Source organism: Hemicordylus capensis, chromosome 4, assembly GCF_027244095.1.
Source record: "Hemicordylus capensis ecotype Gifberg chromosome 4, rHemCap1.1.pri, whole genome shotgun sequence".
NCBI lineage: Eukaryota > Metazoa > Chordata > Lepidosauria > Squamata > Cordylidae > Hemicordylus > Hemicordylus capensis.
Genome location: NC_069660.1, coordinates 266,982,854 through 266,996,783, shown reverse-complemented (window position 1 = coordinate 266,996,783; position 13,930 = coordinate 266,982,854). Strand labels below are relative to the sequence as shown.

Here is a 13,930-nt window from a genome sequence, read left to right as displayed (position 1 = left end):
AGAAGGGAAGCACTGGGAAGTGCTACAAATCCCAACACTGTGCACACCTTCCAAGATTATGTAGGGACTTAAGAGGGCTGAATTTCCCTTAAGGGAACCCCCTCGCACTGTTCAAAGCACCGCACTGCACAGTGAGATAGTCATCTCCACATGGTGCCAGAGAGACTGCACAAAGGATTCAGCTTTGGCTGAAGATTGACACTGGTCCAATTAGGGAGCTGTACTTAAGGTTGATGGGGGCTGCCACTGGCCCCTGGTCATACAGTGAACAAGACTGGCCTAAATAGTTCTGCACAGGTGCTACAGCCTCACGAGGGGGTACTGTCCCCCATGGGAGGGTGCTGGCCATCTTTGTGGCCTCTGCTTTCAGCAGCCATAACAACAACTGCCTCTGCTTTGCTAGTTCTGGCAAGCAAGCCTTGGCTCCACAAGCTTGTTGCCCAAGCCATCTGGGTGCATCCCACTGCCTTCTTCCCATAAGTGTGTTCCCTCATCTCTTGTCCCTCCAGGGGCACCCCCAAATTTTGACAGGTATAATGTTTTATCACATAAGCTATTGAGCAATCTCAAGCAGACACATGCACAATACCCAAAACGCTTGCCTTGCAGCTCACACAAGTCACCACAGCATGTGTACAAGTCTCTTCCTTATCTGCCAATACCCTTCAAGCCGTATGGTAGGGAGGGAGTTCTTATAGTGCCAAAGTAAGTGTCTCACAAATGCTTGCTTAAGCAAAACCAGGCACCCTTAAGGCCTTTCTGATCAGCTAAAACATGTCCCATTTTAGCCCTTATTGCCTCCATTTTACCCCCTCAGTCCTGTAAATTCCTTGCATTTTCTTTGGTGAACACTTATTGGATAGAGGGACACAGTTGTGCTACAATTAACAACATGAGACTTTCAAGTCAGAACAATCCCCTTCCTTGCCACTCCTCACCCCAGGTGCCCCTTGTAAGCTTTGTTAGCATTTGTTTAGCTAAGGATGTACAATTATTGAGAGATGACAGAAGAAAAGAATGGTTTGGGGATTGTCTCATATGTTCTTGTTCCTTCCTATTTTTATAGTGGTGCTTCTTGAAAAGCCTCTAGAAATGGTATCCTTGGAAGTGTTAAGCTTTCTACTATGCGAACAAAATCTCTTGTATTCGGGCTGATTTGGACTGTTTTTGCAGAGTCTATTAAGGTGATGTCCAGCAATCCCTCTTGCAGTATTAGATTGGAACAGTTTCAATGTGTGATGCCAAAGGACGTGGACAAGCTGCTTGGGGCAGTGCAGCCTACCACTTGTTCTCTAGATCCTTGAACAACTCGGCTGCTTATATCTAGCAGAGAAATTGTTGGAAGTGGCTTAGTTAATATCATTAACTCATTGCTGAGGGAGGGTAGGATGCCTCCTTGTTTGAAGGAGGCAAGGATTAGACCACTTCTAAAGAAGCCTTCCCTAGATACTTCAGTGATGGATAGTTATAGGCTGGTCTCCAGTCTTCCATGGCTGGGCAAGGTGATTGAGAGAGTGGTGGCTAACCAACTCCAGGCAGTTTTGAAGGAAACCAATTACCTAGACCCATTTCAAACTGGGTTTAGAGTAGGCTATGGGGTTGAGACGGCCTTGGTTGGCCTGATGGATAACCTATACCAGGGAATTGACAGAGGGAGTGTGAATCTGTTGGTTCTTTTGGATCTCTCGGTGGCGTTTGATACCATTGACCATGGTATCCTTCTGGATCACCTGAAAGAGTTGCGGATAGGAGGCACTGCTTTGCAGTGGTTCCGCTCCTATCTCTCAGGCAGATTCCAGATGGTGGAGCTTGGTGATGTTTGCACTTAGAAACAAGAGCTTATGGAGTCCTTCAGGGTTCCATTCTGTCACCAATGCTTCTTAACATCTACATGAAACCGCTGGGTGAGGTCATGAGGTGATTTGGTGCTGGGTGTTGTCAGTATGCTGATGACACCCAAATCTATTTCTCCTTATCATCATCATTAGGAAATGGCATTCATTCCCTAAATGCCTGCCTACGGGCAGTAATGGACTGGATGAGGGATAACAAATTGAAGCTGAATCCAAGAAAGACAGAAGTGCTCATTGTTGGGGACCGGAATTTGAGGGATGAGTTAGATCTTCCTGTGCTGGATGGGGTTACACTTTCCCAGAAGGAACAAGTATGCAGCATATTAGTACTCTTGGATCCAGGCCTCACCTTGGATCCAGGCCTCACCATGGTATCTCAGAGGGAGGCTATGGCCAGGAGTGCTTTCCATCAACTTCAGCTAATTCAACAGCTGCGTCCATTCCTTGAAGAGAACAATCTCAAAACGTAGTGCATCAACTAGTAACCTCCAGGCTTGACTATTGCAATCCTCTCTATGTGGGGCTGCCTTTGTATGTAGTTCTGAAACTTCAGTTAGTTCAAAATGCGGCAGCCAGACTGGTCTCTGGGGTAACCTGGAGAGACCATATTATGCCTGTGTTAAAACAGTTGCATTGGCTGCCAATATGTTTCTGGGCAAAGTACAAAGTGCTGATTATTACCTTTAAAGCCCTGAAGAGCTTGGGTCATCTGTAGTCTGGGATGTAGGAACGCCCCACCATGTTTCATCTCCTGAACTGTCTACCTTATCCCCCAACTGTCTGGATCCAGGGCCATTACACCAGTGAGGGCAGCAGATGGTATTTTTTACCCTCATTAGTTGCAATGGATGCATTAAGGACATGTGAGGTGAGTGTTGTGCTGATCATTGTTCGTAATAAACTGAAGTGAGGTGAGTGCTTTGAATGGCTCAGGGATGTCCCTGGGATGAGGCTTTGCGTGGTCCAAGCCTTTGGCATAGCTAGTGGATGGTGTCTTTCATTAACTTGTTCAATAGCAAACAAAATATGTTGCTGGGAAAATAACTTATCCGTGAAAAAGAACAAATTTGAGGCTATGTTTGTTCTTCAGTGGTGAAGAATGTGAAATCTCTGGCAGAAGCTTTATAGACAGTATTTTTACAGGAGCAATAAATACGGATGTTTAAAACCTATGTAGCCTAATCACTTACTGTAGCTATAAAAGGCAGTAGTAAAGGAATTGGGAGGCTTGTGGAGAGGTGTTGTTTTTTTTAAAGGTCATCTTTTGGGGGTGTCTTTTTTGCTTTTTCTGCATTGGCAATAAATTAAATTGGACTTACAGATTGGATTATCCATTGTATGGCAAAAATGTCAGGATGCTGTATGCTAAACTGCTTTCTTTGCAGAGTGAAAGCTGAACGTGTTTTCCAGCAATCTGTCGTTCAATCAATCTATCAGAAACAATTGTATCTCTACCTTGATGCCTTTCCTTCTTGGTCAGGTCTTTAATCACAGTGGGTATGACATAAATGGTGAACCAAATCCAACAGAAATTAGCTACTCGTTGTTCCTTGTCTGGTCTTGTGGAAGCAAGCATGAATTGTCCCATTTGCTAAGCAGGGTCTGTCCTGGTGTGCATTTGAGTGGGAGACTACTCAATGTAAGATATTCCTCTTAGGGGATGGAGCCACTCTGGGAAGAGCATTGCAAACCACAGAATATAGGGACAATAATACTGGCAAAAAATATAGATTGGACTTTTTTGCTAACTGTTCCACCAAGAACATCATATATATAATGCAATGCCCATGTTCCCTGAGATATGTAGGCATGTCAACCAGAACAGTCAGAGCTCGCATTTTGGAACATCGCTCTCGCATTAAGAACCAAAATTTGGAATGCCCTATGGTTGATCATTTCATGCAGGTAGGGCACTCCTTTAATGATTTTGAATTTTTTGTCATCTATAGGTATAAACAAAAAGAATTTTCCTATGCAAATATCAAAACTGCCCTCCTACAGAGGGAGGCATTTTTTATACATCAGCTCCGGACTTTAGAGCCTTTTGGTTTAAATCAGGTCAATGACCTTTCCAGTTATCTATAGGCACAATGCGCTATTTTTTGATCCTGGCCCTATTTAGAGATTTGGATGTGGAATGGGGGTTTTAGAGGGTTGAGATTTAACATTCACACAAGATTGATGGACATCACCTTTAAAAGAGTAAAGTCTCTCCTGTTGGAGAATGGGACTATCATATATATTGTTGATAAGCTTTTATATGAGCTACGTTTTGGTTCCATATTATCTTTGTATAATTGGGAATTTAAATGGGACAAAAGGTCCATGGCTTCTTTGGAAGCTTAGCGTTGCTGTTTCTTCACACACGCACATAAATATAATTGGTCATTTAGATGAGATTGGATAATGAAGCACATCCCTTTTGATCAAAGGGGATTGAAAACATCTGGCAGACGCTGTAGGATATATTAAGCATTATCTGTACCATTTGAAGCCAGTACAACTTGGTATCCAGTAGGATTTCTAATTTAGAAACCACTGGTAGGTGCAGTGTCACTTCGGAAGAAATAAATGTGAGTAATAACTAAAAATTTCTAACCCTTTGAGTTAATAAAATTTGTTGAAGGTATTTTTTTGTTAAAATGAAATATGTGTTATTGTGTATTCAGCTCACTTCTCCTGATGAAGTCCTGCTCAAGCAGGAGGAAACAGGTAAAAATTACCTAGGATACCTGTTGGGTATTATTTGGACAAGGAGCATCTATCAGAAGGAGCAACATTTGTACAAGGAGCTACCATTAGAATAAGAACTTGCAAGGAAAAAGATCTGGAATAATTTTGAGTAACATTTGGAGTAACAACTTGAACAAGAACCAGCAAGAGAAAAGATCTGGAAGGACTATATACCTACATGTATAAGGAACATGGACATAATTGACCTTCAGCCACACTTTTTGGGGTCTAGAACACAGACAATTTCTTTAGTAATTGTGTGTTTCATAATATATGTTTAATTTATCCTTGTTTCATGTAAGTTGTGTGTGTGAATAGACTCTTATACACGGTATATATACTACCCAGTATATGTTTTGTTCTCTGGTCCATGTATCTTCTATTCTTTCAGTCTGTATAGACAATACTGAACTTGATGGACCTATGGTCTGACTCAGTATAAGGCAGTTTCCTATATTGCAGTGGTTCTTCCCATAATTGAAATGGCAGTCCTGCATTTATTTGTTTTTGCTTTTTCCTGTTCAGATTATTACTATTTATCATCTGAAAGTTTATTCGTACTGTATTTGCCCAATAAATAGTTTCATCACATCCTTCATATAACCTGTGTATCTAACAAATGGGATTGTTTGGTTATTGCCCAGACAATGGCTGACAGCCTGATGAATGGAGCATCTTTGCAATGAGAGAAAAACCCAGTGTAATGCTAGTGCTCCTGAAGAATTCCAGATTTTATTTTTTATTTATTTATTTATTTTTACATTTTTATACCGCCTTTCGTTAAAAGAAAACCCCAAGGCGGTTTACAAAAATTAAAAACATACAGTAAAAAACAGTAAAAACATCAAGCTAAAAACAGGCATAAAAACAAGACAACAGATAAAAACACACAAGAACAGCAGTAAAAGACAATTATGTAAAAGCCTGGGTAAAAAGCCAAGTCTTTAAAAGCTTTCTAAAAGCCGCGATGGAGTCTGAGGAACGAATGGCCACCGGGAGAGCATTCCAGAGTCTAGGGGCAGCAACAGAGAAGGCCCTGTCCCGAGTGCACGACAGCCGGGCCTCCCTCATTGTTGGCACCCAGAGCAGGGCCCCCCCAGATGTCCTAGTCAAGCGGGCAGCAACCCTTGGGAGCAGGCGGTCCCTCAAATACCCCGGGCCCAAACCGTTTAGGGCTTTAAAGGTCAAAACCAGCACCTTGAATTGGACCCGGAAACGAACCGGCAGCCAGTGCAGCTCTTTCAAAACGGGGGTGATATGTTCCCAACGGGCAGCTCCGGATAGAACCCTCGCTGCCGCGTTTTGCACTAGCTGTAGTTTCCGGATATTCTTCAAGGGCAGCCCCACGTAGAGCGCGTTACAGTATTCATGCTACACCAGTGCTAGTGCTATATTAAGGGCATTTCAGTGCCCTCCCAATCCCCCCAGAAGCCTTCTATGTTACCCATAAATATGTCCTTGAGGGCTGTGTGACCCTTGGGGGCATATTTTGTGTGGCACAGAGCACTTCCTGAGGGTGCACTGGCAGAGTCATCAAAATTTGTCTGCAGGCCCCTTAGTTGAGGAATGGAGATCCTTAAAGGGACTGCCCTGTAGCTGAGCATTTACCTCTGCTTCCTACCTGGTGTCCTCCCTGCACATAAACCTTCTCTCTGTCCAAGTTCTGACTGTTTTTCAGATCTGGTGCTGTGATAAATATGGGCCCTCCTCTGACTGCTGGGGGGACAACAAATCTTGCAGGCCAAAGCCAGTGGGAAGGGCCAGTGGAAGAATATGGCAAAACACAGAGCAGACTAGTTCATATGATCCTCGCCTGGGTAGGAGGCAGGGCCACGCAGAGAATGTACGGGGCCTAGGGCAGGTGTGCTGTTGGGGCCCCCTCTAAAAAGATGCAGGCATGTGTATATACAGTTGGAGGACCATGCACTGAGGCAAGGGGCTTTGTGGGAGCCCAGAACAGATTGCCCTCAGCTGCCTCTCCCTCTTGTCAGCCCTGGTAGAAGGAGTGCTCAGCCACGGTAAGAGAGCTGGGTGCACTCATGAGCCGTGGTCATAAGAACTCAAAAAATGAGGTAGAAGGAGGGGAGAGTGATCGTGTGAGAGTTGGGAGCTGGGTCGAATGGTTTCCCCTCCACTCTCAGTAAATGCTGGGGAGGGAATCAGGGTAGGGCATGCTCATCTGACCCACCTCCCACACAATCACTCTCCCCTCTTCCTACCTTGCTTTTTCAGTTTAAATGCTTTTTGAGTTCTCTTATTAAAAAGAAAGAAAAAAAAGATATAACAATTTATCTTTACAAGCATGTCCTGTATTCCAAAGTACTAGTCTGAAAGGGGAAGTATGATATGTTGTTGTTTTTCCCCCACTGAAAGGCAATCAAAATCTTTGCTGCTGTCAATAGATTGATAACCCTTTCCAGATGTACATTCCCCACATATGGGCCCAGGCAATTCAAAAGAACTTGTAAAGAGTTAGCTGGAATCTGATAACCTGTAAATTGTTATGAGTACCTCGAAACTAGTCTTCAAAACTCTTTGAACTCACCATGACTAAAAAAAAGCGGGGGGGGGGCAAATCAGCAGCCTGTGGTTCTCCACAATGCCAAAAGTTATCTTGTGTCAGATAACTATTACTACTACTTCTCCTTTGGTTGAAGAACAGTATATAAATAGTTGTTGTTGTTGTTGTTGTTGTAATAGTACTACTACCACTAATATTTATATACAACTTTTCAACAAAGTTTTCAAAGTGGTTTACATAGAAAAATAAATAAGATAGTTCCCTGTCCCAAGAGGGCTCACAATCTAACAGGGATAATAAATAAATACTAGCCAACCCACACAGAGCATCTGTGCGCTCTTTGGGGGCCTGCTGTTCCCCCCCTCCTGCCCCTCTCTCTCTTGCCCCCTGCCCCCTCTCTCTTGCCCCCCTCCCCTCCCTCCTGCCCCACTCTCTCTTGCCTCCCTCCCACCCCACTCTCTCTTTGCCCCCTCCCTCCAGCCCCACTCTCTTTGCTCCCCCTCCCTCCAGCCCCACTCTCTTTGCTCCCCCCTCCCTCTGGCCCCTCCCCCACTCTCTCTTGCCCCCATCCCCCTCCCGCCACAGCCAGGTCCTTCTTACCGGGGCGGCGGTGGGCCGAAATGTTTCCCTCCTATTCCAGCCAACGATGCCTCCTGCCTCCGGCGGCCCAGCTGGGCCACCACTTCTTCCATATCTGGGACGGCCAGGCCAGGCTGTCCCGCTGCCTCCGCCTCCTGCTTGGTCGGGCCACTACCGCCTCTCATATCTGAGACAGCCTGGCCTGGCCAGGCCATCCCGCTACCTCCGCCTCCCGCTTGGTCAGGTCGCCGCCTCTCATACCTGGGATGGCCTAGCCAGGCCAGGCCGCCCTGCCACCTCCTGCTGCCGCCTCTTCCATATCTGGGATGGCCTGGCCTGGACAGGACAGGCCGCCCTGCCGCCTCTGCCTCCCAGCAGCCAGCCAAGGGCGAGGCCACCTCCTCTGGCCATTTTGCGGCCCGCCCCACCCCGCCCCCACTGCTGCCAATTTTTCTTTCCCCTCAACTCTCACTGGGCCCAGGAACTCCCACAATGTGTCACAAGAGTTCTGCCGCCAAATCCAGGACACGCACTAGCTAAGAGAATTAAATATATAGATTATAACAACAATAACAACAACCATCAATTATGCTCTGCACCCCCGCAGTGATGTAGATAGGCTATACCTCCCTCGCAGCTCACAGTAAAGCCTCACATAGAACTAATGATAAAACCTGCTGTGTGGAAAACGCCCTGGGTATAAATTGGACTACACTCTAACACATAATGAAAAACTCAAATCATGTGTGAAGTGTTCCCGTGGGTGTTTCATGAGGACCTGCCCAACTCTGGTTCCCAAGCCCTCTATATGACATTCTCCCAAGGTTCTCCACCCAACTTCATATCTTGGTTATGAAGAATGTTGGGCAGAGGACTTATGGGAACCAGACTTGGGCAGGTTCACACAACACATCCTCCAGGAGCTCACACTGCTAGTTCCTGACATTTCACCATTTCCTGCCTTCCTTACTTGTGGCAGATCATGTGAAGCTGTCCTTATGGTATTATGTATGCCAGGGGGCCACTCAAATGGCAGCCACACATGCGTGGTGGCAAGACAGCATACCCCACCCTGCTCATCAGGCAGGCTGCTGCCACTGTACCTGCATGTCACGGTGGAAAGAGAAGTGGCACTGTGGGAGAGTGCAGACAGCCTGAACAAGGGCCGCCTATGCCCTCCCTAGGCCCACTTAATATTCAATCTAAAACATATAATTTGTCAGTCCTGGAAATATCCACAGCTCCTGCTAAGTATCATTTGGTCTCAGCAGTATTCCAAAGAGTCTGTTTATATTTCAAAGAGACTATAATTAGTCCAGTAGATTACATTAACCCATTGACTTAGATGGCTTTTAAAGGGGATTAGACACATTCATGGAGGATAGTCTGTCAATGACCATTAGCTATTATGGCTACATGTAATCTCCATGTTCAAAATCAGTTTGCTGCTGAATACCAGAGAAAGCTATTGCTTTCAGGAACTCCATGTGGGCTTTCCATTCCAGAAGCTATTCCAGAAGCATTCCAGGTTAACCACTATGGGACAGAATACTGAACTAGATGGACCTACTCGGATTCAGTGGGGCCCTTTTTATGTTCTTATGCTCACTTCTCAGGAAGTTTGGTGTCAAGTAAGCAATGGTGAAGTTTGTTTTTGCTGCTTCGAGTGAATTAATCCAGCTGGTATAAGTGCTTCAAATAATACTTTAAAGAAACATTTCCATTGTCCAATATGGGCTCCTGCAAAATTTGGCTTTAAAAAAGCCAAACCTGGCAACTAGTCATTTGATTCCCCCCCCCCCCTATTCATTTTCTTGTTTAAAAAGATTCCTAAAGGCGTCATTCAAGGTTTTTGTTTTAAACAGGGATAAGGTGATACGGGTTGTTCCAGAAAATGACCAAGAAGCTCAGACACTGAAGATCCTTTCTCAGCAACTTAAGGTGAGTTTATTCTTTGTAGTGTTTGAAGCAAAAGTAGCATTGCTGTCAACTGACACTCTCCACCAGCTAGCCTCTCATCCCTGACCTGCTCCTTATATGCCTCCTCACAGGCGATGCATAGCCTGCCCCCAATTCCGGGGCCAACACCTCTCTTTATTCCCTGTAATTGTCTACCCTTTACAGCTGTTGCCAATGCCTCTCCCCCTTCTCCCTCTTCCTGCTCAGACCCCCTCCCTTCGGGAGGCGTTGCTGCTGATGTTCTCCTCGCACCCTTCGGCCTTTTCAGGGCTCTGCCTCTCCTCTGCTGGAGCCGGGTCCCTGCCCGTTGGCAGTCTTTCCTCCGCTTCTCCCTGGCCGCCTCCCATCCCTGTTGCCTTGGGCCCTCTCACCACTCCATCCTCGGAGGTAGGGACAGCCGGTCTCGCCAGACATATACATAAATAAGATGGTCCCTTGTCCCCAAAGGGCTCACAACCTAAAAAGAAACATAAGATAGACACCAGGAACAGCCACTAGAGGGATTAAGGGTATGTTCACAAGGCCCATCTCCAGATTTTTGTATTTTTAAAATGAAGGTACATTTGACCCGAGATAGAACATACATATAGCCTCTAAATACGACCTTCTCAATAGTCCATTCAGAGGATCCAAGCAGGTGCTGTCTAATAAGCAAACTGTGTGATATCCCTCCCACCATCCCCAAAATATCATATGAAACAGCCACATATTTCTGTCTCTACAAATCAGCATAGCAAAACGAGTAAGTAGAAGAGCTGAAGAGCTGGAAAATAGCAGTAACATACAAATTACTTTAATTATATATGCCTTTATATCAGCCTTCGAGGGAATTTTGAAACAGGCGAATGCACACATGTTTTAAGAAGCACTGAGTGCTCCTGGCTTATGTTATAAACATAAATCACCTATCATATTGCCAATATTCTCTTTTTCTCAAGAGAAAGAGCAAATACACTTGACACCATTGTGATAAAGTTAAAACTCTCCAGGAGTGAATGTGTTTATACCTAAACAAGTGGAAGCCCATGAATTTTTTTGCAAAGGTTTATTTGAATTGGTTCTAAATGTATCATTTGCCATCTGTGCACACTCCTTTTCATCAAGAGCACACAGTTTAGTTTGCCCCAGACAAATTTGCAAAACTACTGTATATCAACAAATCTGTGTGCTTGCTGCAATGTCTCATTTATATCTCTACAATCAAGTTAAGTGCCCTAAAATTGTATCCATGCTGAGGACAGGGTGCAGAATCCTTTACTGCTTAAGAATTTTGTTTTAAAATAAAGATTTCATTTATCTGATTTATTATGGTGCCTTTTAAATAATAAACCAGTATTAAATAATAGGCCAATAATATTTTCTCAACCACCTTAAGTGGCACAGTGGGGAAATGCTTGACTAACAAGCAGAAGGTTGCCAGTTCAAATCCCTGCTGGTACTATATTGGGCAGCAGCAATATAGGAAGATGCTGAAAGGCATCATCTCCTACTGCGTCGGAGGAGGCAATGGTAAACCCCTCCTGTATTCTACCAAAGAAAACCACAGGGCTCTGTGGGCGCCAAGAATCAAAATCGGCTTGACGGCACACTTTACTTTTAATGTTGTCTTGATCTGATTAAGATCATGTGTTCTTCAATTTCAGAAACTTAAAGCATGTAGTGAGAAGTAAACAGAAAGAGTTATATGTTTCTAGATCTATTTCTAGAAAATGGGTAGAAACTTTGGGTTAGGGTGTGTGAATTTGAAGCACTCAGTTAATACAGAGTGTATAATGTACTTCCAGAGCCACAGAATCAACAGCAATGTCAAGGATTCTGGAAACCACAGCACCTTTTCCTTTCAGCTATACACCTCCACTTTTCTTTAATACATACACAATGGAACCATAGAGTGAGTGATCTGCAAGGGCTTTGTTTTGGGTTATATTAGCTGTAGATCAGGAAACAGCAAATGTCTGCTGCCATAGTGCACAGCCCCTCCTGTCACAATTTCCTGGGTGACATTTTCCCTGGACCAATTGTCCTTTCACTTCTCTCACTATAGCTGGGACCAAACCAGCATGCTCTTTTCCTGGGCCAAACTAGATGGGACCATCTGAAACCCATGTTTCAGAATGAATCATCACCAAGTTCCTACAAAGTGAAATTGAGAATATTTTCAAATACAGCATGAATTCCCCTGGATTCTTCCCCTTGTCATGGATATTGAAATAAAATCACCCCTCTTTTCTTCAGTCATTTGAGTCAACTCTGGCCTAGAAAATTTTGTAGAAGTTTTTTCATTATAGAAACTGATGACCTACTTACCTGTAACCTTTTCACCTGAAACTCTAGGTTTTTGTTTTTCAGGAAGGTTTTCAGATATATTTAATTAATACAGTTTACCTTTCTAGTTTGTTCACTGCTCCTCAAAAATAACAATTAGTAAAAGAAGTTAAATCTACATGAAAGGGATTAACTATAAACTTAGAATTTGGATAAAACTGGACAGTGTCTATGTGACAACAAGTTTTCTATTAAGGGAGAATTGGGATGCTGAAGTATTTGTCTCAGAATGTTCTGCTTGCTCATGGGAAACATGTGGATAAAGAAGGAGGAAATTTAGAAGGATGCTAGGTTGCTTTTAGCACCTCTCTCTAGGGGTGTGCACAAAACCAGTTTGCCCAGTTTGGTTTGATTCTGGACCGTACTCGAACCAGACTGGGCATGTTCAGTTTTGCCCACCCTGAACACACACACACACACACACACACACACGCTTGGCTTGAATTCGAGCCGATTTGGGCTTTGAAATGTTTTTTAAAATATTATTATTATTATTATTATTTTGAAACTCACCGCTGGGCCTGGGTCATTCTTCTGCTTCTGGGGGATATTGCCACAGCCACAGGGGGTATCTGAAGTTTCCCCCTCCCACACCCACCAGCCTCCCCCTGGTCTTCTCTGGGCCGTATTGCCCCATTTTGGGGCCTTTCTGGCCCTCTCATGGTTCACGGTGGCCATTTTTAAGCCTGTGTGCATGTGTGGCGGCCTTCAAAATGGCCACCGCGAGCCAGGAGAGGGTCAGAAAGGCCCGAAAATGGGCCAAACCAGCCAGTGGAGCTCTTTGCAAGAATTAACAGGACAAACCTCAGGAGCACTAGCTGTCAAACATCAGGCTGAAACTAGATGTGATAAAGAGTAACACAACTTGGGTTCTGCTGAATTCTTACAACCAAGGAACGGTGATTGGGTGGGTAGGGAGATTTAAAGTCCAGCATGGATGGAAAGGAGAGGGGAACTGTCCTGTTTGTGCATGGCTTTGTTAAAGCCTTTTTTTTTTAAAGTCAGTTTTGTCTTGGTGGGCTCAGTGCTGTTCAGAGAGCCTCACCAGAAGAACACTGGCTAAGGGGGGAGGGGAAAGTTTCAGGGACAAAGGTGCAGGCATGAAGTTGTGGATTCCTTCTAGATGGATGACCTCTCACACCCCAGTATTTAGATTAGCCTTAAGCTGCATCAGGAAACTGTTGTGTGCAAGGTCCCAATCCAGAGCATACATCAACAGAGTAGTTCAGTGCACTCATTAGGGTATTAGGGATGTGCACGAACTGAGGTAAATCTTTTGCCAGCAGGTTAGGTGCCGCAGTAAGGGGAGCGGTGAGTGGGATCTTTTTAAAAAAGCTCTCTGCCGCCGCATGCAGCTTTCTGCTGTGGCAGCACTTGTCCCAATTACCCGCGTGTGGTGCTAGCAAGCACATGAATGCATGGACATGAAGCTGCTGTGTGTAATCATGCCCATTTGGAAGTTCAGCTCTCAACAGCTTGTGTTGATGATTCACATGAAAAAAAGGGTTGTTGTTGTTGTTGTTTTTGCTTTGCCCAGATCTTCTACAGTGGTGGTCGCTGAATTTTGAGAAGTTGATAAGTTTATTTAGGCCTGAACAATGTATGATGCTCAGTCACATTTAGCTGTACCCAACTTTTTGTTCTTTGCAAAATGCAGCCATAGAGGCTGCAGACTAAAGCAGAAGACCTGTGCAGAAAAAGGAATTGTTAACTCTTTCCCTTTGTGCTATTCCCCACCCCCCACCCACCAGCTGTTATTTACCCTGACTGATTGATTGATTGTGCCGTCAAGTCGTTGTCGACTCCTAGCGACCACATAGATAGATTTTCTCCAGGATGATCTGTCTTCAAATTGGCCTTTAAGGTCTCTCAGTGGTGCATTCATTGCTGTCGTCCATCCACCTTGCTCCTGGTCGTCTTCTTCTTCTCTTTCTTTCAACTTTCCCCAGCATTATGGACT

The 13,930-nt window shown here is 44.6% G+C and overlaps 1 protein-coding gene across 3 annotated transcripts in view; it reads left to right on the top strand.

The window, feature by feature from the left end:
• The window catches only part of CPA6 (carboxypeptidase A6), an 86,294-nt gene that overhangs the window by 27,303 nt on the left and 45,061 nt on the right, over window positions 1-13,930 (top strand). For all 3 annotated transcript variants that reach the window (XM_053250866.1, XM_053250864.1, XM_053250865.1), the window contains exon 2: window positions 9,552-9,627. In XM_053250866.1, the coding sequence (XP_053106841.1) occupies window positions 9,552-9,627 (76 nt within the window). The remainder of the gene's footprint in view (window positions 1-9,551; window positions 9,628-13,930) is intronic.